This window comes from Lampetra planeri, chromosome 66 (genome assembly GCF_965212315.1).
Source record: "Lampetra planeri chromosome 66, kcLamPlan1.2.h2, whole genome shotgun sequence".
Lineage (NCBI taxonomy): Eukaryota > Metazoa > Chordata > Hyperoartia > Petromyzontiformes > Petromyzontidae > Lampetra > Lampetra planeri.
The window spans coordinates 109515-136188 of record NC_136172.1 but is presented as its reverse complement, the minus strand read 5'-3'; the positions used below and the strand labels follow the sequence as shown (position 1 = coordinate 136188).

Sequence of the window (26674 nt, the reverse complement as noted above, 5' to 3'; positions counted from 1 at the left end):
AGCGCGAATGGCAAACAAAGCCAGCCAATTTATTTCTCGTAGTTATTCGTACAGCACACCGTGCGTTGGAGAGCAAATCCACAACATTTGCAATGTAAATGCGAGAAAATCCACTACATTTACTAATTGGCTGTGTCGGGTGGTGGCGGGTTTAACGACACGTTTATATTTACGCGATCTGACCCAAAAAAATTCAACTACAGTATGGACCTGCTGCTTTATTGTCATAAAGGGTAAAACCTTATTCTTCATTTTCATACTTTGACGCTGTAAAAAACGGGTTCAGTGATAAAAAAAAAATCACTTCTGAAAGTTCATGTGGCTGATTTGATGTGTCAAGGTAAAAAAAAACAGACATGTGAATGTTTTTTTGGGGGGGATACCCATTGTAATTTATATTCATGAATGCTCCCCCACCTACCATTCACACGTGAAGAGCTCATAGTTGACGTCATCACACCTACCCCTCTATGTAAGGAAAGAAACAGTGGAATTTCTCCAGCTGTTGATCTATGAAGAAGTATATGGGTTTCTGAGTAAGTCTATGGATATATGAGTAAGTCTATGGATATCTAAGTAAGTCTATAGCTCTCTGAGTAAGTCTATGGGTTTCTGACAGCGGTCACAACCGGGTACCCGATACCCGTACCCGGCCGTTTGCGACCCTGGTGCGGCCGGGTACGGGTAGACCGTGAGTCACTGGTGAGTCACCGTTTGTCACTCATTTCCCAACGTCTTGTCTCTTCTCACAATTCAAGTTCCTAGAATCAACCCACCCGCGCCTGCAACATGGCTTCATCCCAGAGGTCGCAATCAGGTACCCGATACCCGTACCCTACCCGTACCCGGCCGGGTACGGGTAGGGTACGGGTACGGCCGGGTACGGGTACCCGTTTGCGACCCTGGTGCGGCCGGGTACGGGTAAGGAATCAAAACCCGTTTGCGACCTCTGGTGTCTGAGTGAGTCTATTGGCCTCTGAGTAAGTCTCAGAAATAAGTATTTGGTAGTGGAAGGGGTCGCTATTGGGCAGTAAAAGGGTAGTGGAAGGGGCAGAATTGGGTAGTGGAATGAGTTGGTATTGGGTAGTGGAAGGGGCAGAATTGGGTAGTGGAATGAGTTGGTATTGGGTAGTGGAAGGGGCAGAATTGGGTAGTGGAATGAGTTGGTATTGGGTAGTGGAAGGGGCAGAATTGGGTAGTGCAATGAGTTGGTATTGGGTAGTGGAAGGGGCAGAATTGGGTAGTGGAATGAGTTGATTTTGGGTAGTGAATGGGATCGACTTTGGAGCTTTTACAACTCTAGACCACACGGGGGTGTCTGTGAGGCGAGTCTACAACTCTTCTGGTCCATAACAGAGATCGCGTAAATTAAATATATAAATGTTGTGTTGTTAAACTCGCCACCGCCCAATTAGTAATGGGGTTTGTTATGTAAACCGAACGTGGGAAATTCGTTACTAGTAGTACAGCACTAGTGTATAGTAGTGTAGTGTATAGTGTAGTAGTGTAGTGTATAGTAGTGTAGTTTATATTGTAGTGTATAGTAGTGTAGTTTATAGTGTAGTGTATAGTAGTGTAGTTTATAGTGTAGTGTATAGTAGTGTAGTGTATAGTGTAGTGTATAGTAGTGTCGTGTATTTTATGGTAGTGTAGTGTATAGTAGTGTAGTTTATAGTGTAGTGTATAGTAGTGTAGTGCATAGTAGTGTAGTGTATAGTAGTGTATTTTATGGTAGTGTAGTGTATAGTAGTGTAGTGTATAGTAGTGTATTTTATGGTAGTGTAGTGTATAGTAGTGTAGTGCATAGTGTAGTGCATAGTGTAGTACACTGGACCCGTTTTTTCCAGCGTCAAAGTATGACAATGAAGAATAAGGTTTTACCCTTTATGACAATAAAGCAGCAGGTCCATACTGTAGTTGAATTTTTTTGGGTCAGATCGCGTAAATATAAACGTGTCGTTAAACCAGCCACCACCCAACACAGCCAATTAGTAAATGTAGTGGATTTTCTCTCATTTACATTGCAAATGTTGTGGATTTGCTCTCCAACACACCGGTGTGCTGTGTTGTATATGCCGGGTCTTGTAATTTCGATGTAAAAGAAATGTAACCGCCACTACGGGGTGGGATTCCATATGTTTTATTTTTATTATTTTATTACTTCCCTTCTACGTGACTTTACCGAAAGAACCAAGAGGATGAATCCCTGCAGTCACGAAAGCTTTAAATCGAAAAAGCTAATTGTTAGATCCCGAAGGCAAAAGTGTACGTCAATAGATTCATCGGGCAAGATTATATAATTAACGAAATGTCTTGGGACAATGGTGTGTGGCGGTGTGTGTCTGCTGACGCAGATGCTTATCTTTTGGCGAAGCTTCAATTAAATTTCGATTTAAAGCTTCTTTCGTGACTGCAGGGATTCATCTTCTTGGTTCTTTCGGTAAAGTCACGTAGAAGGGAAGTAATAAAATAATAAAAATAAAACATAATAAAACAATTATCACGACGTTTCGGCTACAACGCAAGCAGCCGTCTTCAGGTGAAGAATGAGACACTGCCAAGCTAGGAGCTTATATATAAGCTGGGTTGGAGGTGGAAGAAGAAGAGAGATATGCACATTATTTTGTTAAGGCTCTCTTCTTCTTCCCCCTCCAACTCAACTTATGTATAAGCTCCTAGCTTGGCAGTGTCTCATTCTTCACCTGAAGACGGCTGCTTGCGTTGTAGCCGAAACGTCGTGAGAATTGTTTTATTATGTTTCATTTTTATTATTTTATTACTTCCCTTCTACGTGACTTTACCGAAAGAACCAAGAAGAAGAAGCTTCAATTAATTCATGGGTAAGATTATGTGATCAAAAGAAAGGTTTAACACAATAGTCTCCCTGTGAGCGTGTAGATTCGTAACAAAGGTTTCAAAAGTTTAGTTTACATCGATGAAACTATTGCTAATTGATATGCGATGAAAGATTAAAAAAAAATTAAGTACTGACCGTATTCTTATCACTCAATGAGCACCAATGTCTTCACGATCAGCTCATGCACTCTTATAATTAGTTTTCTTATGATTGGCTCGGGTTGGTTTGATGTGTGTGTGTTGTATTGCCCCTTGATACATTATTTGTATTAAGCAGACGCCGGGCGCTGCGTTGCGAGCTTGTGAGGGGTGGGTGAGGGGTGGGTGAGGGGTGGGTGAGGGGTGGGTGAGGGGTGGGTGAGGGGTGGGTGAGGGGTGGGTGAGGGGTGGGTGAGGGGTGGGTGAGGGGTGGGTGAGGGGTGGGTGAGGGGTGGGTGAGGGGTGGGTGAGGGGTGGGTGAGGGGTGGGTGAGGGGTGGGTGAGGGGTGGGTGAGGGGTGGGTGAGGGGTGGGTGAGGGGTGGGTGAGGGGTGGGTGAGGGGTGGGTGAGGGGTGGGTGAGGGGTGGGTGAGGGGTGGGTGAGGGGTGGGTGAGGGGTGGGTGAGGGGTGGGTGAGGGGTGGGTGAGGGGTGGGTGAGGGGTGGGTGAGGGGTGGGTGAGGGGTGGGTGAGGGGTGGGTGAGGGGTGGGTGAGGGGTGGGTGAGGGGTGGGTGAGGGGTGGGTGAGGGCGTGGGTGAGGGGTGGGGCAAACGAACAGCTGATTTGCGCGATGATTCCGTCGTCAGATAGCGCGCACAGCTCATCCACTGGCCACCGTTCCGCACTCGTGCTCATTCTCTTTGAGGCAGCAGCAGTAGCAATGTTGCTCTCCGCTGCTGGATGTCTTGGTTCACAGCTGGTGCAGGTCGGTGTGTGTGTGGTCGAACACACGGCGTTCTCGCTTGCGCTCACATTCTTGGCTTACGGACGGAAGTTCAGGCTCTTTTGCACTCTCTCTTTGATCGTGCAGCTGCCAGCTTCACACGGACACCCGCCCTTACTTCAGGGTTGCGCTGTCTCGGGCTCTTTCCACTGCTCCGTTCTCTCATGATCTGTGTTTTGATTTAGTGCGCTGATCTTAAAGGTGCATTGAACAAGTATAACCCGTAAAAACAAAGTTTTTCACTATAAATACTGTTTATGCGTGGCGGCTAGAGTCCTCTCGTCCTATGGCTTGAGATGGCTGCCACCTATGGGTCAGATGATTGCATTGCACCATTAAGCAATTGGTAATTAAATATAATATTTTTGTCCTAAAAAAGTGAAACATTTTGGAAACATTTTTTCACGAACATTAATTGTCACGCACAACGAGTCTGTGTGCAAAATGTCAGCTCGATTGGATCACGGGAAGTGGGTTAAAAAACGACCGAAAGATTTGCATGGTCGTAAGCGCGCAAGCGAACTTAATATGAAGGATTTAAAAATGCTGACACTCCGACTGATGCTCCTGCTGTTGTGGAGTGACTCATGCAGCCAGCTATGGCTGCAGAGTTTGGTAGTACATGTTGTTGACGTCGTTTATTGTGAAAATTCGGTCACAGTTCCTATGATCACCACGCCTGGCCGCCTTTGTCTCCCCAGTGGCGATGTTTACACACCGCAACCAGACACTCATTTGAGGCCGAGTCGATCTAGGGGAGGCCCAGAACCCGGTTTAGATAATCGTTACCGGCGTTGGCCGTGAGCGGGAATCGAGCACCGGGTCCGCCGGGTTCGGAGCGCAGAGAGAGGCTGCCGGTACCTTCACGTTCCACTCCAGCATCACCACGCCCCCACCCCAACCCCAGCACCACCCCTCTCTCAGCATCACCACGCCCCCCACCCCAACCCCAGCACCACCCCTCTCTCAGCATCACCACGCCCCCCACCCCAACCCCAGCACCACCCCTCTCTCAGCATCACCACGCCCCCCACCCCCACCACAGCACCACCCCTCTCTCAGCATCACCACGCCCCCCACCCCAACCCCAGCACCACCCCTCTCTCAGCATCACCATGCCCCCCACCCCCACCACAGCACCACCCCTCTCTCAGCATCACCATGCCCCCCACCCCAACCACAGCACCACCCCTCTCTCAGCATCACCATGCCCCCCACCCCCACCACAGCACCACCCCTCTCTCAGCATCACCATGCCCCCCACCCCCACCACAGCACCACCCCTCTCTCAGCATCACCATGCCCCCCACCCCCACCACAGCACCACCCCTCTCTCAGCATCACCACGCCCCCCACCCCAACCCCAGCACCACCCCTCTCTCAGCATCACCATGCCCCCCACCCCAACCACAGCACCACCCCTCTCTCAGCATCACCACGCCCCCCACCCCAACCACAGCACCACCCCTCTCTCAGCATCACCATGCCCCCCACTCCCACCACAGCACCACCCCTCTCTCAGCATCACCACGCCCCCCACCCCAACCCCAGCACCACCCCTCTCTCAGCATCACCACGCCCCCACCACAGCACCACCCCTCTCTCAGCATCACCACGCCCCCCACCCCAACCCCAGCACCACCCCTCTCTCAGCATCACCATGCCCCCCACCCCAACCACAGCACCACCCCTCTCTCAGCATCACCACGCCCCCCACCCCAACCCCAGCACCACCCCTCTCTCAGCATCACCATGCCCCCCACCCCCACCACAGCACCACCCTCTTTCAGCATCACCATGCCCCCCACCCCCACCACAGCACCACCCCTCTCTCAGCATCACCATGCCCCCACCACAGCACCACCCCTCTCTCAGCATCACCATGCCCCCCACCCCCACCACAGCACCACCCCTCTCTCAGCATCACCATGCCCCCCACCCCCACCACAGCACCACCCCTCTCTCAGCATCACCATGCCCCCCACCCCAACCCCAGCACCACCCCTCTCTCAGCATCACCATGCCCCCCACCCCCACCACAGCACCACCCCTCTCTCAGCATCACCATGCCCCCCACCCCAACCCCACCCTTCTCTCAGCATCACCATGCCCCCCACCCCAAACCCCACCTCTCTCCAGACCCTCCCCGCTACTCCCTCCACCCTCACTTCCCCCCCCAACTCCCCACGTATAAAAGCCCTCTCGGCATCTCCGAAGTTAACGTCTCGACCGATCAACCGGACGGGGTTCACACACGAGACACGCGCCCACCCACACCACCCACGGCAACCCAACCCAACCCACTCGCCCACTCACCCACTCGCCCACTGACCCACGCAAGAGCCATGGGTATGGCTGGGCACGCGTTCCTACTCCTTTGTGCCCTGGCCGCTGTCGTGAGCGCGGATGAGGAGACCTCCGGGTGAGTTGAGGGAGATGGAGAGACGCTGCTGCTGCTGCGGCAGTAGGTCAATCTGTGTGTGTCTGTGTGTGTGTGTGTCTGTGTGTGTGTGTGTCTGCGTGTGTCTGTCTGTGTTTTGTATTGTATGTGGGGAGCGGTGGTGCAGCGGTTAGCGCGCTGCGCTATGAACCCGGCGACCCGAGTTCGATTCCCGTAACACGGCCAACACCAGTGGCGATTTTTATCTGAACCGGTCATGGGAGCTCCCCTAGGTCGACTCAGCCTCAAATGAGTACCTAGGGCAATGTCTAAACATCGCCACGAGCGAGACAAAGGCGGCTGGGTGTGGTGCTGGCCACCCACCCCCTCGTGTGCTGCGTCGGCCTTCATAGGTGCTCGCTAACAACACTTGCCCCAAGAGTCTGTTCAGGCTATAGGGGGGATATTTGTCTTGTGTTGTGCGGGCAGTGTGTAGCGCCGGGTGGCTAAAGCACAGCAAGTTGGCATGGTAGGGGGCACAGGTGGTGCATTGGTCACTCATCTCAGTCAGTCTACCCCTTGGCACCTGCTGGGTCTGCCCCGTGACCTCCTGGTGCACCTAGCCTGGCACAGTAGGGGGCACAGGTGGTGCATTGGTCACTCATCTCAGTCAGTCTACCCCTTGGCACCTGCTGGGTCTGCCCCGTGACCTCCTGGTGCACCTAGCCTGGCACAGTAGGGGGCACAGGTGGTACCTCGGCCACACGTCTCAGTCAGTCGACCCCGTGGCACGTCCTGGGTCTGTCCCGTGACCTCCTCCTGCCAGCGTGCGATCGACACTTCACGTGGCCTCAACGTGCACCTAGCCTGGCACAAGCGCCTTGGTGATGTAACCGTAATTTCAGGTTTTAGTTCCTTGTCCTTCGGCGCCCCTCTGATTAGCACAGTTGGCTACTCATGGTGTGACAGAAGCTCAACACACGTTAGCACAATCAAATCGTCTATGGTTGGACCGCTAGGCACTAGCTGGTGTCTGTGTGAGTGACGCTAGGCACTAGCTGGTGTCTGTGTGAGTGACGCTAGGCACTAGCTGGTGTCTGTGTGAGTGGCGCTAGACACTAGCTGGTGTCTGTGTGAGTGGCGCTAGGCACTAGCTGGTGTCTGTGTGAATGGCGCTAGGCGCTAGCTGGTGTCTGTGTGAGTGGCGCTAGGCACTAGCTGGTGTCTGTGTGAGTGACGCTAGGCACTAGCTGGTGTCTGTGTGAGTGGCACTAGCTGGTGTCTGTGTGAGTGGCGCTAGCTGGTGTCTGTGTGAGTGACGCTAGGCACTAGCTGGTGTCTGTGTGAGTGGCACTAGCTGGTGTCTGTGTGAGTGGCACTAGCTGGTGTCTGTGTGAGTGGCACTAGCTGGTGTCTGTGTGAGTGACGCTAGGCACTAGCTGGTGTCTGTGTGAGTGACGCTAGGCACTAGCTGGTGTCTGTGTGAGTGACGCTAGGCACTAGCTGGTGTCTGTGTGAGTGGCACTAGCTGGTGTCTGTGTGAGTGACGCTAGGCACTAGCTGGTGTCTGTGTGAGTGGCACTAGCTGGTGTCTGTGTGAGTGACGCTAGGCACTAGCTGGTGTCTGTGTGAGTGACGCTAGGCACTAGCTGGTGTCTGTGTGAGTGGCGCTAGGCACTAGCTGGTGTCTGTCTGAGTGGCACTAGGCACTAGCTGGTGTCTCTGTGAGTGGCGCTAGGCACTAGCTGGTGTCTCTGTGAGTGGCGCTAGGCACTAGCTGGTGTCTCTGTGAGTGGCACTAGGCACTAGCTGGTGTCTGTGTGAGTGGCACTAGCTGGTGTCTGTGTGAGTGGCGCTAGGCACTAGCTGGTGTCTGTGTGAGTGACGCTGGGCACTAGCTGGTGTCTGTGTGAGTAGCGCTAGGCACTAGCTGGTGTCTGTGTGAGTAGCGCTAGGCACTAGCTGGTGTCTGTGTGAGTGGCGCTAGGCACTAGCTGGTGTCTGTGTGAGTGGCGCTAGGCACTAGCTGGTGTCTGTGTGAGTGGCACTAGGCACTAGCTGGTGTCTCTGTGAGTGGCACTAGGCACTAGCTGGTGTCTCTGTGAGTGGCACTAGGCACTAGCTGGTGTCTCTGTGAGTGGCGCTAGGCACTAGCTGGTGTCTCTGTGAGTGGCGCTAGGCACTAGCTGGTGTCTCTGTGAGTGGCACTAGGCACTAGCTGGTGTCTGTGTGAGTGGCACTAGCTGGTGTCTGTGTGAGTGGCGCTAGGCACTAGCTGGTGTCTGTGTGAGTGACGCTAGGCACTAGCTGGTGTCTGTGTGAGTGACGCTAGGCACTAGCTGGTGTCTGTGTGAGTGACGCTAGGCACTAGCTGGTGTCTGTGTGAGTGACGCTAGGCACTAGCTGGTGTCTGTGTGAGTGACGCTAGGCACTAGCTGGTGTCTGTGTGAGTGACGCTAATCACCAGCCGTTGTCCGTGCGCGTGACCCTAGGCACTATCTGGTGTTCGTGCCGTCCGAGCTGCACGCGCTCTCATCGGAGCGGCTCTGCGTCTCGCTGCTGGGCGTGACCGGGGAGGTGACGTTTCGGGCGACGCTCCACTACAAGGAATCGCGTGATACGAGCCACGTGGCACAGAACCACACCGTGGTGGGAGAGGGGGATGCGGGTGTACTCCTCCAGCCCAGCGGCGGTGACCTCCACCACTGTTTCTCCTTCACGGTGTGGACACCCACTATGCAACGCCGCCTTCGTTTCTTCATTCCTTTCCCTCATTCATTCCCTCCTTCCTTCCCCTTCATTCTCTCCTTGTTTCATTCCTTCCCTCCCCCATTCACTCATTCCTTCGCTCCTTCCTTCTCTCATTCCCTCCCCCATTCACTCATTCATTCGCTCCTTCCTTCTCTCCTTCCCTCCCCCATTCACTCATTCCGTCACTCCTTCCATCCCTCCTTCCCTCCCCCATTCACTCATTTTTTCGCTCCTTCCTTCTCTCCTTCCCTACCCCATTCACTCATTCCTTCGCTCCTTCCTTCCCTCCTTCCCTGCCTCGTTCCTTCTGTAGACGGTGCTGCCTGTTCCCTCTCCTCCCATTGTTAATTCTTTCAAGGAGGGAGGTGGGGTGGGCGGAGGGTCAACAGGTCGGCCATTTTGACAACAGTAATAAAATCATAAAGTTGGGAGATGTTGAGTAGTGGACTCTGCGTTGCATTTCTGTCCTCCGGGGAGAAGTGGGATGACTGGACGATGGGGGGTTTGTGAGTTCTGCGAAATGGCAAACACTTTGTTTCAAAAGTCGTCGTCTGAAGGGAAAATTGTGAAATCTGGAAAAGCGATCAGAGATAACCCTACAACGTCACAACGCCACAGCTGTATTTGTTGGTCCCTGACGATAGCCCCGCATCTCTGTTATGATTAACAGCTGCTTATCGCACTTAACATCATTTAACATGATTATTGTTATTTAACAAACATTTAACAGGAAACATTTTAATACGTAACATCAAACATCTGGAGCGCCTCCCACAGCTCCTGCTAATACTACATGAACCAGACAATACGTACTTATACAATTAATAATGAAGACATTCATATATTAACAATATGCAAACTACAGAAATAATTTAATCACGTAACGTATAAAGTAGTTGATCTTTGGTACCTCATTTGCCAGTAAAAAATATGATAATTGTTTTTTTACCCTTTAATCTGGCAACAAAACACGACTCCTCGTAAAAAAGGTGTCAGTTTTGTTGCCAGATTAAAGGGTAAAAAAACTATTATCATAGTTGATCTTTCGTATACGCGAATTGGCAAAGTAAACTGTGCAAGAAAAGCCTGGGCCCGGCTCAACCCCCATTATATCAACGTTAAAATTTTGCTCATTGCACTGTTCATTGCCTTCCCAATGAACAGCGCAACGCAACGCACTGGATGCGCTGCGCGGTTCACACGCTTTTGTAGTGCGCCCACTTTTGAATACCGCTTGCTTTGCATTTTGACCTTTTTGTAAAGAAGATCCGACGAGGCAGAGCCAGGAGCCTGAATCCTTGCCATTGGAGTTCCCCCAGAAACAGCAAAAAGCCACTGCGGGTGGCCACGTGGAATGTTAGAATGCTCACTGCAGAGTAGAGGCTGCCACTCCTCTGTCGGGAGCTGGACCAGTACTGCCTGGATCTCTGTGGTATTCAGGAGGCCCAGTGGACCGACTCTGGCTCCAGCCACCATGAGGGGTGGACAGTCCTCTACTCGGGGCATGAGACTGCGAAACAACATGGAGCAACTCTTCTTCTGAACAAAACAATGAAGGGGGCGTGGGAGCTTGGCAGTGAGGTGTGGGAAGCTGTAAGCCCCAGGCTACTGTGTCCCTCACCTTTCAATCAACCAGAGACAAGGAGTGGTGGTGATGGTGGTTACTTATGCCCCAACTGAAGATGAACATCAGTGGAAGGATATAGGCAAGGCCGATGAGTCGGATGCCTTTTATGACCTCCTGTCACAGGTTCTAGCTAAATTGGCCCCTCGGGACAGAGTCATCCTGTGACTTTAATGCCCGAGTGGGTCATGCTGCTGGCACCTGGGCTGGGGTGATTGGAAGGCATGAACCAGATCAGCTCAATCACAACGGTCGGAGGCTGCTAGACTTCTGTGCAGCCCATGGGCCTGTAATTACCAACACGCTGTTCCGGCATCGGAGCATCCACACAACATCATGGATGCACTCCGGGTCCAAGCAAGAACATCTGCTGGACTATATAGTTACGGAACAGCAGATGCGGGCCCATTTCTTTGACACCAGAACCTACCGTGGAGCTGATCTGCCCACTGACTATCCGCTTGTCATATGTAAGATGCGCCTGTCATTCTTTCACTCTGGTGTTGGGTGTACACCCAGGACCCCATTCAAACCCACATTGGCCTGGTCTCAGCTAGCTGATGAAAGTTGCAAGTGGGAATTTCATCATCGCCTGCGGCTGGAGTTGGCATCGTCCCCCACGCATCCTGATGCCGAGAGGAAATGGGCGAGGTTTAGGACAGTGGCTCATGCAGCTGCAATGGCTGCTGTGGGTACACAGTCTAAGCCTCGCCAGAGACCCTGGCTGATGGAGGAGGTGTTTCGGCTAGCTGAGAAAAATTGACAGGCCCACTCACAACGTCTACAGCATCCCACATTGGAGAATGCGGAGGTTTGCCGCGGCCTTCACTTGGCGTTGCAAGGATGGGTGGTGGTCGTGTGTTGCTGAGGACCGCAGTGCCAAGAGGGAAGAATGAGTAGATCAGCAGCAGGTCACGTGGTTGACGACGGCTATGACGGTGACGAAGACGATCGCCATGACGACGACGATGATGACGACCCTGGCTGACAGAGGAGGCGTTCAGGCTGGCTGAGAAAAAGTGACAGGCACCACTTTCACCGTCTACAGGATCCCACGTCAGAGAATGAGGAGGCTTACCGCAGCCTTTGCTCGGAAGCTTCGGAGAGCTGTGAGGCGCTGCAATGGTGGGTGGTGGTCGTGAGTTGCTGAGGAGATGGAGTCTGCCGCAGCAGCCCGCGATCACAAATCACTCTTTAACTCCATCGCCATCAGCGGAACAAAAATAGGTGATCTAATCTCTGACCCCCAGGAGCAGGTTTCCAGATTTTCTGAGCATTTCTGTGAGGTCTTGGGGTAGGGGAAATCCTTCCTCCTGAAAACATAATGGGGCAAAGTGGAGATGATCCAAATATTGGAAGAAGTTGTTACCTGTTGTGAGTGGCTGGCTGAAGTGCCATCTATTGAGGAAGTACAGAAGACGATCCAGACTCTGTGCTCAAAATCATTAAGGACCTTCATTATGGTGGGCAGGCCCGGGTAAAACTACGTGGCCGGGAATTGGAGCCAATCCCTGTTCACCTTGGGGTGTGATATGGATATCCTCTGGCTCCCACATTATTTTAACATCTATTTCGACCACACGGTTCGTCAGAACTTTCCATCTGGTACAGATACAGTGGGTGGCTGATCGATGCCCGGGTGCAGTCAAGGAATGGCTCCCTATTGGTCAATCATGTTACTTATGCTGATGATCTGGTGATTGCTGCTCACATAGAGGAGGAGTTGGAGGCACTGCTGATGAACCTGGAGTGTGCCACTAAGAGGTGGGGCCTTCCCATCAGCCCCACCAAAACTAAGCACCTGCCTGGGTATTTTGTGACATCAAACATTCCACCTCCACAAATCCCAATTGGTGATGGGGCATTTGTTGAGAGAGTGGAGAGTTTCCCATACCTAGGCAGTGTGCTCATGACCGGCTACGGTTTGAAAGCAGAGGCCTCGCTCTGAATCAGCCAAACGGCATTATCTTTTCATCGGTTGCATAATGCTGTGTGGAAGCTACCTGGTCTGTCGCTCTACACTAAGCTCCGGGTCTTTTCAGCCACAGCCATGCCCTCCCTTCTCTGCGCTTGCGAAACGGGGATCCCCCTAATTGAACATCTTCGCCAGTGAGAAACATATCTCCTGATCTTAATGATCATAACACAACGCACCTGTTAGCTATGCAAAATGGTGGCTTAGCTTCCCATATGCTACATAGTCCACAATTCCCTCATTCCTTCCCTTCTTCCTTCCCTCATTTGTTAATTCATTCCCTCTCTCCCTTCCTTCCTTGCCGTATTCCTTCGCTCCCTCGTTATTTCATTCCCTCCTTCATTTCTTCCTTCCTTCATCCCTCCTTCCCTCATCCTTCCTTCCTTAACCTCTCTCCTGTGCCGGCCTTCACGCCCCAAGACAAAGATCCCCCGTGTAGCCTTAATAGACTGTAGGGGCAAGTACTGCTAGCGAGCACCTACGAAGGCCGGAACGGTACACGAGGGGGTGGGTGGCCAGCACCACGCCCGACCGCCTTTGTCTCCCCAGTGGCGATGTTTACTACACACTGCACCAGGTACTCATTTGAGGCCAAGTCAACCTCGGGGAGGCCCAGGACAGGTTCAGATAATCGTGACCAATGTTGCGCTCACCCCTACACTACCACTCCCCACCGACACGCACACACACACACACGCACACACGCACACACATACACACGCACACATACACACCAAATGGCGTGAAGACCGCGCAGTGCCAAGCGGGAAGAATGAGTAGATCAGCAGCAGGTCACGTGGTTGATGACGGCTATGATGGTGACGACGACGATTGCCGCGACGACGACGATTGCCGCGATGACGACGACGATCGCCACGATGACGACGATGATGACGACAATGGCCGCGACGGTGATGACGACGATCGCCATGATGACGACGATGACGACGACGATCGCCATGACGACGATCGCCATGACGACGACGATGATGACGACAATGGCCGCGACGATGACGACGACGATCGCCATGACGACGACGATGATGACGACAATGGCCGCGACGATGACGACGACGATCGCCATGATGACGACGATGATGACGACAATGGCCGCGACGATGACGACGACGATCGCCATGACGACGACGATGATGACGACAATGGCCGCGACGATGACGACGACGATCGCCATGATGACGACGATGATGACGACAATGGCCGCGACGATGACGACGACGATCGCCATGATGACGACGATGATGACGACAATGGCCGCGACGACGACTATGATGACGACGATCGCCATGACGACGACGATGACGACGACGATCGCCATGATGACGACGATGATGGCGACAATGGCCGCGACGACGATGACGACGACGATCGCCATGACGACGACGATGACGACGACGATCGCCATGACGACGACGATCGCCATGATGACGACGATCGCCATGATGACGACTATGATGACGACAATGGCCGCGACGATGACGACGACGATCGCCATGACGACGACGATCGCCGTGACGACGACGACGATCGCCGTGACGACGACGACGATCGCCGTGACGACGACGACGATCGCCGTGACGACGACGACGATCGCCACGTCGACGATCGCCATGACCCCCTTGACATCGATGCCTCCGGCGTTCGCGGCGCCGCGCAGGTCTCCGACGTCCAGGGGACGACGTACGCCAACCTCGTGGTGCGAGCGGCCGGCGAGGGGCTCAACTTCACCAAGACACACTCGGTGGTGGTGAGGAAGGCCAAGGACGTCGTCTTCGTGCAGACGGACAAGCCCGTCTACAAGCCCGGCCAGAGCGGTGAGCGGGAAGGCCGTCCCCCACCCCCCCCTTTCCCCAACAGTGTGTTCAGGCTATACGGGGGGCCTTTGTTTTTGTGTCTTTGCGTGTGTGTGCAAAGACAAATATTTCCCGTGTAGCCTCTAACAGATTGTTTGGGCAAGAGCTGTTAGCAGTAGCGTCTATACACAGACAAAGATCCCCCGTGTAGCCTCTAACAGGCTGTTGGGGCAAGAGCTGTCAGTAACGAGTAGCAGCGCCTATACGCAGACAAAGATCCCCCGTGTAGCCTCTAACAGGCTGTTGGGGCAAGAGCTGTCAGTAACGCGTAGCAGCGCCTATACACAGACAAAGATTCCCCGTGTAGCCTCTAACAGACTGTTTGGGCAAGAGCTGTCAATAGCGAGTAGCAGCGCCTATACACAGACAAAGATCCAGTGGAGTATAGTGTAGAGTGTAGTGTAGAGTATAGTGTATAATGGGGTAGCGTAGTGCATAATAGTGTAGTGGCTCTTAACCCCACAGATGCGCGTACAAAGGGGGTCACCATCGTCATTTAATCTGGCAGGGAGGCGGGGGGCGTTATCCGGTACGTCTCACGAACGCTCGGTTCGCGATGAAAAAAAATAACAACCCCCACACAGCGTGGACGCGCAATGTCCAGCGGGTCGATGACATTTCGGAATTTTCCGCGTGGGCCAAGAAAAAATTGTCACGTCGGCACGCGCCACGCGAGGTCGTCACAGAGACCCGCACAGAGACCCACAGACTCACGCAGAGACCCACACAGAGACCCACACAGAGACCCACACAGAGACCCACACAGAGACCCACACAGAGACCCACACAGAGACCCACACAGAGACCCACACAGAGACCCACACAGAGACCCACACAGAGACCCACACAGAGACCCACACAGAGACCCACACAGAGACCCACACAGAGACCCACACAGAGACCCACACAGAGACCCACACAGACTCACACAGAGACTCGCACAGAGACCCACAGACTCACACAGAGACCCACAGACTCACACAGTGACTCACACAGAGACCCACAGACTCACACAGAGACCCACAGACTCCCACAAAGACCCACAGACTCGCACAGAGACTCGCACAGAGACTCACACAGAGACTCACACCGACTCACAGAGACTCACACAGAGGTCTTCATATGTGCTGCTCGCTAACAGCACTTGCCCCAACAGCCTGTTCACTCTATACGGGGGATCTTGGTTGTTGTTTGTGTGTCTCTGTGTGTGCAGTTAAATTCAGAGTGGTCACCTTGGATGAGAATTTTGCAACCGTCTTGAAAACGGTAAGAAATCGTCTCTAAGAGTTTCTAAGCCTAATGGTTCTTATAACCTTGACTGCAGCATTGCACCCATTTGGTTCACAATCGTAAATGTGAGCGGGAATCGAACTCGGGTCGCCAGGTTCGTAGCACAGTGTGCTCGCTAACTGCTACACCACCGCTCCCCACACACTGACTCACACACAGATACACACACAGATACAAAGACACACACAGAAACACAAACACACACGCAGACACACAGATATACAGACACACACACCGATACACACACACAGACAGACACACACAGAAACAGAAACACGCAGATACACACACAGACAGACAGATACACGCTAACACACACGCCGATCACACATGCAGACACATGCAGACACACGCAGACACGCAGACACACACACACAGAAAGACACACAGATACACGCTGAAACACACGCTGACACACATGCAGATACACACACATAAAGATAAAGATCCCCCATATAGCCTTAACAGACTGTAGGGGCAAGTGCTGTTAGCGAGCACCTATGAAGGCCGGAACGGTACACGAGGAGGTGGGTGGCCAGCACCACGCCCGACCGCCTTTGTCTCCCTAGTGGCAATGTGTACACACTCCACCAGGTACTCATTTGAGGCTGAGTCGACCTAGGGGAGGCCCAGGACCGGTTCAGATAATTGTCACTGGTGTTGGCCGTGAGCGGGAATCGAACCCGTGTCGCCGGGTTCATAGCGCAGCGTAGCGCTAACCGTTGCACTTTTGCACACACATATACGCAGACACACAAACACACACCCACACGTGTCCCAAAGTTGGCGGGCAAATCTAAAAGTAAACGGACATCAAGGACGACACGAGGCCACGTGTGTAGATAACGCTTTGTAATGTTTAACCGAGCTTTGCCGTTTTTAACTGACTCGCCATTTCCACGCCTGACCCAGGGGTGGGTTCTGTAAACACCTGGGGGCAGATCAGAGGTCGCAACCGGGTACCCGATACCCGTACCCTACCCGATACCCGGTTACCCGTACCAGGCCGGGTACGGGTAGCCGTTTGCGACCCTGGTGCGGCCGGGAACGGGTACGGGTAGGCCGTGAGTCACTGGTGAGTCACCGTTTGTCACTCATTTCGGGTAGGGTACGGGTAGGTAACGGGTACCCGTACCAGGCCGGGTACGGGTACGGGTACCCGTTTGTGACCCTGGTGCGGCCGGGTACGGGTACGGGTAGGCCGTGAGTCACTGGTGAGTCACCGTTTGTCACTCATTTCGGGTAGGGTACGGGTACGGGTAAGGAATCAAAACCCGTTTGCGACCTCTGGGGCAGATCCACCAGCTTTGGACGGAGCAGAGCCCGACCCTGCTGGTGATGATGCTGATGAGGAATTGAATGTTGAAACCGGACCTTGTGTGTAACCATCTGGGAGCACTTCCACCAGCGTTGGTTCGAGTAAAATATGTGTGACCGTTACTAACCAATCGTGCTATGTTTTTCGTTTCTTTTGCAGTACGCTCTCATATATATCGAGGTAAGATGCCACAATGGATATCTATATTATTACAGTTTATTATTATTATTGTCTGTAAAAGCGCTGCACAGGGACTCATTTACTTAAAAACGAGTGAGGTTCCAGATGTTTGTTCGTTACTCAATTTGTTCATAAGTCCCACATTACTCCTGTCGATAGCAAAACATGGTGTACAGCATTTACATTCAACACCATGAATGGCTTTAAAAGTTGGAAAACCTCCTGTAGATGAATATTCCACTGGTATTTTCACGCTATGCGGATGTAGATGCCACTGGTTCTTCACGTTCAACCACTATCATCACAACCACCGCCACCGTCACCAGCACCATCACCCCAAACGCCACCACCACCAGCACCACTACCACCATCACCCCAACCACCACCATCACCCCAACCACCACCACCAGCACCACCACCACCATCACCCCAACCGACACCAACACCACCACCATCACCCCAACTGCCACCACCACCATCAGCACCACCATCACCCCAAAAGGCCACCACCAGCACCACCACCACCAGCACCACCATCACCCCAACCGACACCAACACCACCACCATCACCCCAACCGTCACCACCAGCACCATCACCCCAACCACTACTACCACCACCACCATCACCCCAACCGCCACCACCACCACCCCAACCGCCACCACCACCACCACCAGCACCACCATCACCCCAACCGCCACCACCACCACCCCAACCGCCACCACCACCACCACCAGCACCACCATCACCCCAAACGCCACCACCACCACCAGCATCACTACCACCATCACCCCAACCGCCACCACCACCACCATCACCACAACCACCACCACAACCACCACCAACACCACCACCCCAACCGCCACCACCAGCACCACAAACACCACCACCATCACCCCAACCGACACCAACACCACCACCACCACCACCACCACCCCAACCACCACCACCACCATAACCCCAACCACCAACCACCACCACCCCGACTGCCACCACCACCACCACCACCCCAACCGCCACCACCACCACCATCACCCCAACCGCCACCACCACCACCACCCCAACCACCAACCCCAACCACCACCAGCACCACCACCACAACCACCACCACCATCACCCCAACCGACACCAACACCACCACAACCACCACCACCACCATAACCCCAACCACCAACCACCACCCCAACCGCCACCACCACCACCACCACCCCAACCGCCACCACCACCACCATCACCCCAACCGCCACCACCACCACCACCACCACCACCCCAACCACCAACCCCAACCACCCCAACCACCACCACCACCAGCACCACCTGAGTGTCTGCACGTCACCGCAGGACCCGCAGAGGAACCGCATCGCGCAGTGGAGGGACGCGAGCGGCCGGGCGGGCATCGTGCAGCTGGAGCTGGGCATGCCCTCCGAGCCGCCGCTGGGCACCTACAACGTGGCGGTGGTGGAGCAGCGCGGCGGAGACTCCGTCGCCTCGCACACCTTCACCGTGGAGGAGTACGGTAGGGAGAAAGGGGGGGGGGGGAGGCGGACGGTGGACAAGGAGGTCGATGTACGTTCAGTCAAAATGTCACATGGGGGCGGATAGGGGGTTGCCTCTGTGTGAGGAGTCTGTGGGTCTCTGTGTGTGAGTCTGTGGGTCTCTGTGTGAGTCTGTGGGTCTCTGTGTGATGAGTCTGTGGGTGTCTGTGTGAGGAGTCTGTGGGTCTCTGTGTGCTGAGTCTGTGGGTGTCTGTGCGTCTGTGGGTGTCTGTGTGCTGAGTCTGTGGGCCTCCGTGTGAGTCTGTGGGCCTCCGTGTGAGTCTGTGGGTGTCTCTGTGCTGAGTCTGTGGGTCTCTGTGTGCTGAGTCTGTGGGTCTCTGTGTGCTGAGTCTGTGGGCCTCCGTGTGAGTCTGTGGGTGTCTCTGTGGTGAGTCTGTGGGTCTCTGTGTGAGGAGTCTGTGGGTCTCTGTGTGAGGAGTCTGTGGGTCTCTGTGTGATGAGTCTGTGGGTGTCTCTGTGAGTCTGTTGGTCTCTGTGTGCTGAGTCTGTGGGTGTCTGTGTGAGGAGTCTGTGGGTCTCTGTGTGCTGAGTCTGTGGGTGTCTGTGCGTCTGTGGGTGTCTGTGTGCTGAGTCTGTGGGCCTCCGTGTGAGTCTGTGGGTGTCTCTGTGCTGAGTCTGTGGGTCTCTGTGTGCTGAGTCTGTGGGTGTCTGTGCGTCTGTGGGCCTCCGTGTGAGTCTGTGGGTGTCTCTGTGGTGAGTCTGTGGGTGTCTCTGTGGTGAGTCTGTGGGTCTCTGTGTGAGGAGTCTGTGTGATTCTATGGGTCTCTGTGTGAGTCTTTGGGTGTCTGTGTGAGTATATGGGTCTCTGTATGAGGAGTCTGTGGGTGTCTGTGTGAGGCGTCTGTGGGTCCCTGTGTGGTGAGTCTGTGGGTCTCCGTATGAGGAGTTTGTCTGTCTATGTGTGAGAAGTCTGTGGGTATTTGTGTGAGGAGTCTGTGGTTCTCTGTGTGAAAAGTCTGTGGGTCTATGTGTGAGGAGTCTGTGGGTAATAGGGAGGCCATCATCCAGCAGTGGATTGACAAGAGAGATGTACGTGTGCACAGTGTATTTTATTTCACCATGTACATGATGATGATGATGATCGCTACGTGATTATTGTTGTTTCCATTCTGATTGCAGTGCTCCCAACTTTCGAGGTCTCCATTCAGACGCCATCCTACCTGAACTATCTGGATGAGAGTGTCACTCTGAAAGTATGTGGCAGGTATGCACTGAGCTGAGTTTCTCTCTGGGTTGGTTCACAATGGCAGTGTCAGAGACATTGAGCAAATATTCACGAAAACCTGAGTTTGAGTCCTGGGTCTGGGTGTCTTTAAGGGTTGGTTCACAATGGATTTGTTAGAGACATTGGGCCAGGATGTATGGGAACTTGGGTTTGAGCACTGTATCTGAGTGTCTCTCTCTCTGGGTTGGTTTACATTGACCATGTTAGAGACATTTGGCCAGTATTTAAGAGATCCTGGGTTTGAGCCCTTGGTCTGGGTGTCTTTCTCTGGGGGTTCATAATGGCCATGTTAGAGACATTTAGCCAGTAATAGGAGATCCTGGGTTTGAGCCGTGGGTCTGAGTGGGTTCATAATGGCCATGTTAGAGGTATTGAGCCAGCATTTATGGGTTTCTGCGTGAGACACTTGAGTATTTTATTAAATGAAAGTAGAATTTGTGTGACCCTGGTGAGAATTCACGAGACCAAGACGAGAGCCGCATTAGGCTGAGGAGTCACCAACGTGACAACACAAAACTCATCAACGAGAGCAGAGAAGCTCATCACGTCTGTATGTGAATGGATGGGCGGTTAAAAAAAATGGGTGGGTGGGATTCCTCCTCCATCCCTCTCTCTCTCCCTCCCTCCCTCCTCACCAACCTCCTCAACCTCCTCCCCCCTCCTCCTTCTCCCCTCCTCCCTCCTCTTCCTCCTCCTCCTCCCTCCCCCCTCCTCCCCCCCCCCCTCCTCCTCCCCCCTCGTCCTCCCCCCTCCTCCTCCCCCCTCCCCCTCCTCCTCCTCCCCCCTCCTCCTCCCCCCTCCCCCTCCTCTTCCTCCTCCTCCTCCCTCCCCCCTCCTCCCTCTCCCTCCTCCTCCCCCCTCGTCCTCCCCCCTCCTCCTCCCCCCTCCTCCTCCCCCCTCCCCCTCCTCTTCCTCCTCCTCCTCCCTCCCCCCCTCCTCCCTCCCCCTCCTCCTCCCCCCTCGTCCTCCCCCCTCCTCCCTCCCCCCTCCATCCTCCCCCTCCTCCTCCCCCAGTCTAAAATAAAGATTCCGAACCTCAATATATAACACTGGTCAACACACTTTTTCTGGCACAAGGTATTCCAACTGTTTTAATGTAATTTTGGGGTGCTGATTCCAAATCTGGCATCAGTTTTTGTTGATCACATCGGGTTTTTGAGATATCAAATATAGCATTTTCAATAAAAACTGCAGAAGAAAATCATTAAATAAATGTGGATATCTACATAAAATGATATTATAAACACACCATCCTAAAAATACAGCACCATATTTTAACACTAAAGCAGTCACTGAATCGCAACAACTTGCAATCATAAGTGACAGAGTTAATTTCGGGTAAAATCAATGAAAATGGAGTATGCCGATAGCATAAAATGAGATGTGATAGAGCAAATCTGAGATCAGATTTGGAATCAGCACCCTGAAATTAGTCTAGAACAGCTGCAAAAGTCCAGGCCAGAAAAACATGTTTTTTGTTGACCAGTGTAATCGGAGCCATTTCATTTTAAGCTGCCGTGCCGGGTGCAGGAACTTTTTTTTTTTTTACAATTTCGTCATTTGGGCTTTTTCTACATTTCCACAGGTACACGTATGGGAAGCCAGTGCACGGTGCTGTGAACGCAAGCGTGTGCATTCAGGGCCAGCCCAGATTCTGGTGGCGGGAAGAATGCATCGCTCCAGTCTGCAACGAGTTCTTCATGAAAGTAAGCGAGTTGGGGGTGCGGAGGAGGTTGGCTGTGTCTTGCTGTCGAGTAGCGTTTAGCCCGCGACGAACCCGGCGACCCAAGTTTGATTCCCGCTAACGGCAACTAATCAATGGAGACCGGTTTCTCCTGGAATCAATTATATAAAAATAAAAACATCTTGAAAAATGTCACTGATTAATCCATTTCGGTCACTGGACATTGGTGGGAAGAAGAAAAAAAAAACTACTGGCACATCTGGTAGAAGAAAAGAGCTTCATAGCTTTTCAGATTTCCTCTGGAAAGGGATGCGCGTGGCTCCAATGTCGCGTTACGTCAAAAGCAATTTTTCCATTAAAAAATTGATGGTGAAGGGTTTAGGGGATTTCACTAACAACTCGCACACAATTTCGACGATATTCTTCTAACCTATATCGATACAAGACATATACGCAGTATAACACTCGGTCCTTAATTCTTAACAACTTGCTACTGCACCCTCTCATTCATTATCCCTCCACAACCTGTCCTCTCTCTAATTTCTCTTGGCACCTATTTTTTATTCGATTTAAAGCTTCTTTCGTGACTGCAGCAGGGATTCATCTTCTTGGTTCTTTCGGTAAAGCCATCACGTAGAAGGGAAATAATAAAATAATAAAAATAAAACATAATAAAATCATTCTCACGACGTTTCGGCCACAACGCAAGCAGCCGTCCTCAGGTAGAGAACAGGTGTCTGTCGGAAAGGCAATAAAACGGAGAAGAAACGTTACCCAGAGCCAATGAAATACATATGCAATGGAGATAACACAGTCGCTGAGAGCAGGCGGTTAAGGGATGATCAATGAGAGGGTACCGTAGGAGGAGAGGACAGGTGGTTGAGATTTCAGGACGTGGAGGCAGATTTAAATGTGGAGAGTGGCCTATCGTAGGCGCGCTTGCCTGGGACAAAGACGGAGGCTGCACAGCTACGCTGGAGCTCTTACTCATCAAGAGTTGCGAAACGCCCCCCCCGGTAAACTGTTAATGAAAGGGTCTTACCTTCTATCTGGCAACAAAACTGGCACCTTTTTTACGAGGAGTCATGTTTGCATAGACCACAATACCTGCAGTCATAATGCAAACAAAAAACATAACTCTGATAATGTATGCACTGTCCTTGAAGTTGATTGGTCCACACCCGAGACAGCTTTTCTTAGAGCCTAGTCTCACATGGTGTTGGACCAGATGACGCCAAAAGGTGCACAACTCAAAGGCAATGCACCATCAGAGTATGAGAGCTTGGGTAAGCATTTACACCATTGGTACCTCATTTGCCAGTAAAAAAATTATGATAATTGGGTTTTCGCCCTTTTATCTGGCAACAAAACTGACATCTTTTTTACGAGGAGTCATGCGCCTTTTGGCGTCATCTGGTCCAACCCATGTGAGACTAGGTTCTCAGGAAAGCTGTCTCGGGTGTGGACCAATCAACTTCAAGGACAGTGCATACATTATCAGAGTTATGCTTTTTGTTTGCATTATGACTGCAGGTATTGTGGTCTATGCAAACATGACTCCTCGTAAAAACGGTGTCAGTTTTGTTGCCAGATAAAAGGGTAAAAAACCCATTATCATAATTTTTTACTGGCAAATGAGGTACCAATGGTGATCTTACCTTCCTCGTCTTCAACACATCGTCGGAACCTCTTTACAAAAAGGTCTCAACGCAAAGCGAGCATTATTCGAAAGTGGGCGCGGCGCAGAAGAGCGTGAAACCGTGGATCGCCTTGCACTCTGCATCTGACCCATTGCGAACTTCCGATACGACAGGTGGGGAAGGATGGATGCGCGGAGTGGCAAGTGGACAACGCCAAGCCAAGCAACGCCTCCTGTCACACAACGCACGTTCTGAAAGTCGTGGCTGTGCTGGAGGAGGAGGGAACAGGTATCTTTTTTGTTGTTGCCGATCTTATTTTGTTTGCATGATATTTTACCTCGGTGGCTAGGAGATGTTGACTAACCTCGCCTGCTATGCAAAGAAGGCCGTCGGTTCGATCCCCCGACCAGAGGTCGCAAACGGGTTTTGATTCCTTACCCGTACCCATACCCGGCCGCACCAGGGTCACAAATGGGTACCCGTACCCGTACCCGGCCGAGTACGGGTAGGGTACAGGTATCGGGTACCTGATTGCGACCTCTGGGATGAAGCCATGTTGCAGGCGAGGGTGGGTTGATTCTAGGAACTTGAATTGTGAGAAGAGACAAGACGTTGGGAAATGAGTGACAAACAGTTACTCATCAGTGGCTCACAGTCTACCCGTACCCGTACCCGGCCGCACCAGGGTCACAAACGGGTACCCGTACCCGGCCGGGTACGGGTAGCCGGGTATCGGGTAGGGTACGGGTATCGGGTACCCGATTGCGACGTCTGCCCCCGACCCTGAAGATGGAGTTTGGCACATCTGTCTCTCTCCCCGCAGTGGTCGCATGGATTGTGTGAGTGAGTGGGTGGGTTAGTGTGTGTGGGTGAGTGGGTGAGCGGTTGGGTGAGTGAGTGGACGGATGAGTGAGTGGGTAACTCAGGTTTTTCCCCTCCACATTTAGAATCGACATCACGCAGTCTTAGAATGAGAATAGTTTCCCCTTTTTTTCTGGCAACAAAATAGGTGTTAAGATGTTAAAACACCAAACTGAAACCTTTTACATGGAATCATGTCTGCATTAACCACAATACTTGTCTCAAACGGTGTTAGACCAGAGGACGCTTGAAATTAAGCAGCTGTCTCTGGTGTGGACCAATCAGTTTCAAAGGCAATGCATATATTATCAGAGTATGTTTTTTTGTTTGCATTCTGACCACGCATTGTGGTTAATGCAGACATGATTCCTCGTAACATCTTAACACAGCTGTTTTGTTGCCAGAAAAACAGGGGAAAACCTCTTCTCATAGTTTAGTACTGGCAAAGGAGGTCCCATGATGAAGCCTTAGAGTGTTTGGCCGCTGTACATTTACACGCGATAATGACGATGATAAGACGCCACTCCGTTGGGCTAACATTGTCGATAGCCAGGGGCCGCTTCTGACAAAAGGGCTACAAATCCACTTGGTGGGGCGCTTACACTTTGTAAAATGAAAACTTTCGACGCTGGAACATTACCGGCAAATTCCTCGATTGTAATGGCACACACGCTGACAGCAGCAACGTTGCCCCCCCCCCCACCCCCCACCTGCCTTACATCTGTGACAATACAACAGGACTCCCCCGCTCCCCCATCCCCCCCGAAACATTCTTTCACTTCGACGCTCGATCTTCCAGTCGAAAATGTTCGCTTGCTTTTCGAAAGTTTTGGGGGTAAAAAAAAAAACCAAGATCGATTGCCACATTCCCACCCCCACTGCCCCCACTCCTCCACCCCTGCCAAGTCGGGTGGTGGAGGATTAATGGTGCGAGACCGTATCTCACCGATGAAGGGCCTTCATAGGTGACACTACTCGCTCACGGCACTCATGCCAATGGTTTGTTAAGGCTATGCGGGGGATCTTTGTCGGTATTGTAGCGGTTATCATTGTGCTGCAAACCCAGGTCCAATTTCCCGCTCACGGCCAACACCAGCGACGATTTCCTAAACCGGTCCCGGGATTTTCGTGGGTAAAATTGACCTCAAATGAGTACCTGGTGCAATGTGTAACCCTCGCCACTGGGGGGAGACAAAGGCGGCCGGGGTGGTGCTGGCCACCCACCCCCTCGTATACCACAGTCCCGGCCTTCATCGGTGCTGCTACTCGCCCACAGCACTGGCCCCAACAGTCTGTTAAAGGCTCTTTGTTTTGCACCCCCCCCCTCCACCACCTGCACAGGAATGAAAATGAAACAGAAGGCAGGGAAGAACTTTGAGACGGACATAACCCGGATCTCGTTCGTCGACATGCCCTCGTGGTACCGATACGGGCTTCCAATTGTGGGAAAGGTAATCCGAGCAGAGCACATCCCAGCAGAACTGCGGTGTATCATGACCCATCATTACGCCTTCATCCCCCTCGTTGTCATTAGAAGTCGCCCTCTGAGCTTGTCAACAACCGGGCACCTGACATTGCATTTGCAAAGCGAACCTCTCTGCACCACAACCACGTGACTTTTCCTTTGTACTGTGCACGGTGCTTTTAGCGCCACAGCGCGTCGATTTGTAGCGTTTGTTTTCATTTGTTTGATGGTGACTTTGTGTATTTCATGTTGAAATCGCCTCCAGTGCATTTGCTGCTGGCGGCAATGAAAGTTGTTCAAAAGTCGAAAGTCTTCTTGGTTCTTTCGGTAAAGTCACGTAGAATGGAAATAATAAAATAATAAAAATAAAACGTTAAATCATTCTCACGACGTTTCGACCACAACGCAAGCAGCCGTCCTCAGGTGAAGAACAGGTCTGTTGATAAGACAGCGTCTGAATGAGGACGGCTGCTTGCGTTGTGGCCGAAACGTCGTGAGAATTATTTTATTATGTTTTATTTTTATTATTTTATTATTTCCATTCTACGTGACTTTACCGAAAGAACCAAGAAGATGAATCCCTGCAGTCACGGAAAAAGCTTTAAATCGAAAGTAAAAAGTCTGTTTCTCCCCGAGCCGTTAGTTTATCTTTAAAATGACTCGTGCCGTCCTGTGACGGGTTCGTATGAAAAATACATTTGGTGACCGAAATGTAAACACTGGGTTTGAATTGCAAGACCATGTGACGGTCATGTACGCGAAAAGTTTTCCTCGCGAGTTCATTTGTTGTTGAATCGGCACTTTGGTGTCGTTGGTTGGACATTTTCGTTGCGTCTTGGCAAGGCGGCAACTGAGTAAAGTTGTCTGTTGGGAAACAAAAAGAGCAGGTTCGTTGAGATCAAAGCCAATGTACTCGAAAGGCGTTTGTGCTTGTGACTTATTGACAGCGATAACGAATGCAGGAATGAGAGAACTGGAAAGATTACGTATTACCCTGGTCAACAACAAAAAAGCATTTTTTTCTGGCCTGGACTTTTGCAGCTGTTTTAGACTAATTTCAGGGAGCTGATTCCAAATCT

General features: G+C 52.2%; 1 protein-coding gene across 1 annotated transcript; it reads left to right on the top strand.

Annotated features, from left to right (window-relative positions):
* The first annotated feature begins 6001 nt into the window (after window positions 1-6001).
* On the top strand, window positions 6002-25761 carry LOC144737221 (pregnancy zone protein-like). Its single transcript, XM_078619942.1, has 10 exons — window positions 6002-6199; window positions 8650-8878; window positions 14183-14339; window positions 15592-15644; window positions 17146-17166; window positions 18506-18680; window positions 19840-19924; window positions 21531-21651; window positions 23443-23557; window positions 25472-25761. The coding sequence occupies exons 1-10, from the start codon at window positions 6123-6125 to the stop codon at window positions 25744-25746; spliced, it is 1308 nt and encodes a 435-aa protein (XP_078476068.1). The 5' UTR covers window positions 6002-6122; the 3' UTR covers window positions 25747-25761.
* Window positions 25762-26674: the final 913 nt, after the last annotated feature.

Coding starts and splice junctions, on each gene's coding strand:
- LOC144737221 (XM_078619942.1), top strand. CDS start 6,123: ATGGGTATGGCTGGGCACGCGTTCCTACTCCTTTGTGCCCTGGCCGCT. Junction 18,681..19,839: donor CTTCACCGTGGAGGAGTACG/GTAGGGAGAAAG, acceptor TTCTGATTGCAG/TGCTCCCAACTTTCGAGGTC. Junction 23,558..25,471: donor GCTGGAGGAGGAGGGAACAG/GTATCTTTTTTG, acceptor CCACCTGCACAG/GAATGAAAATGAAACAGAAG.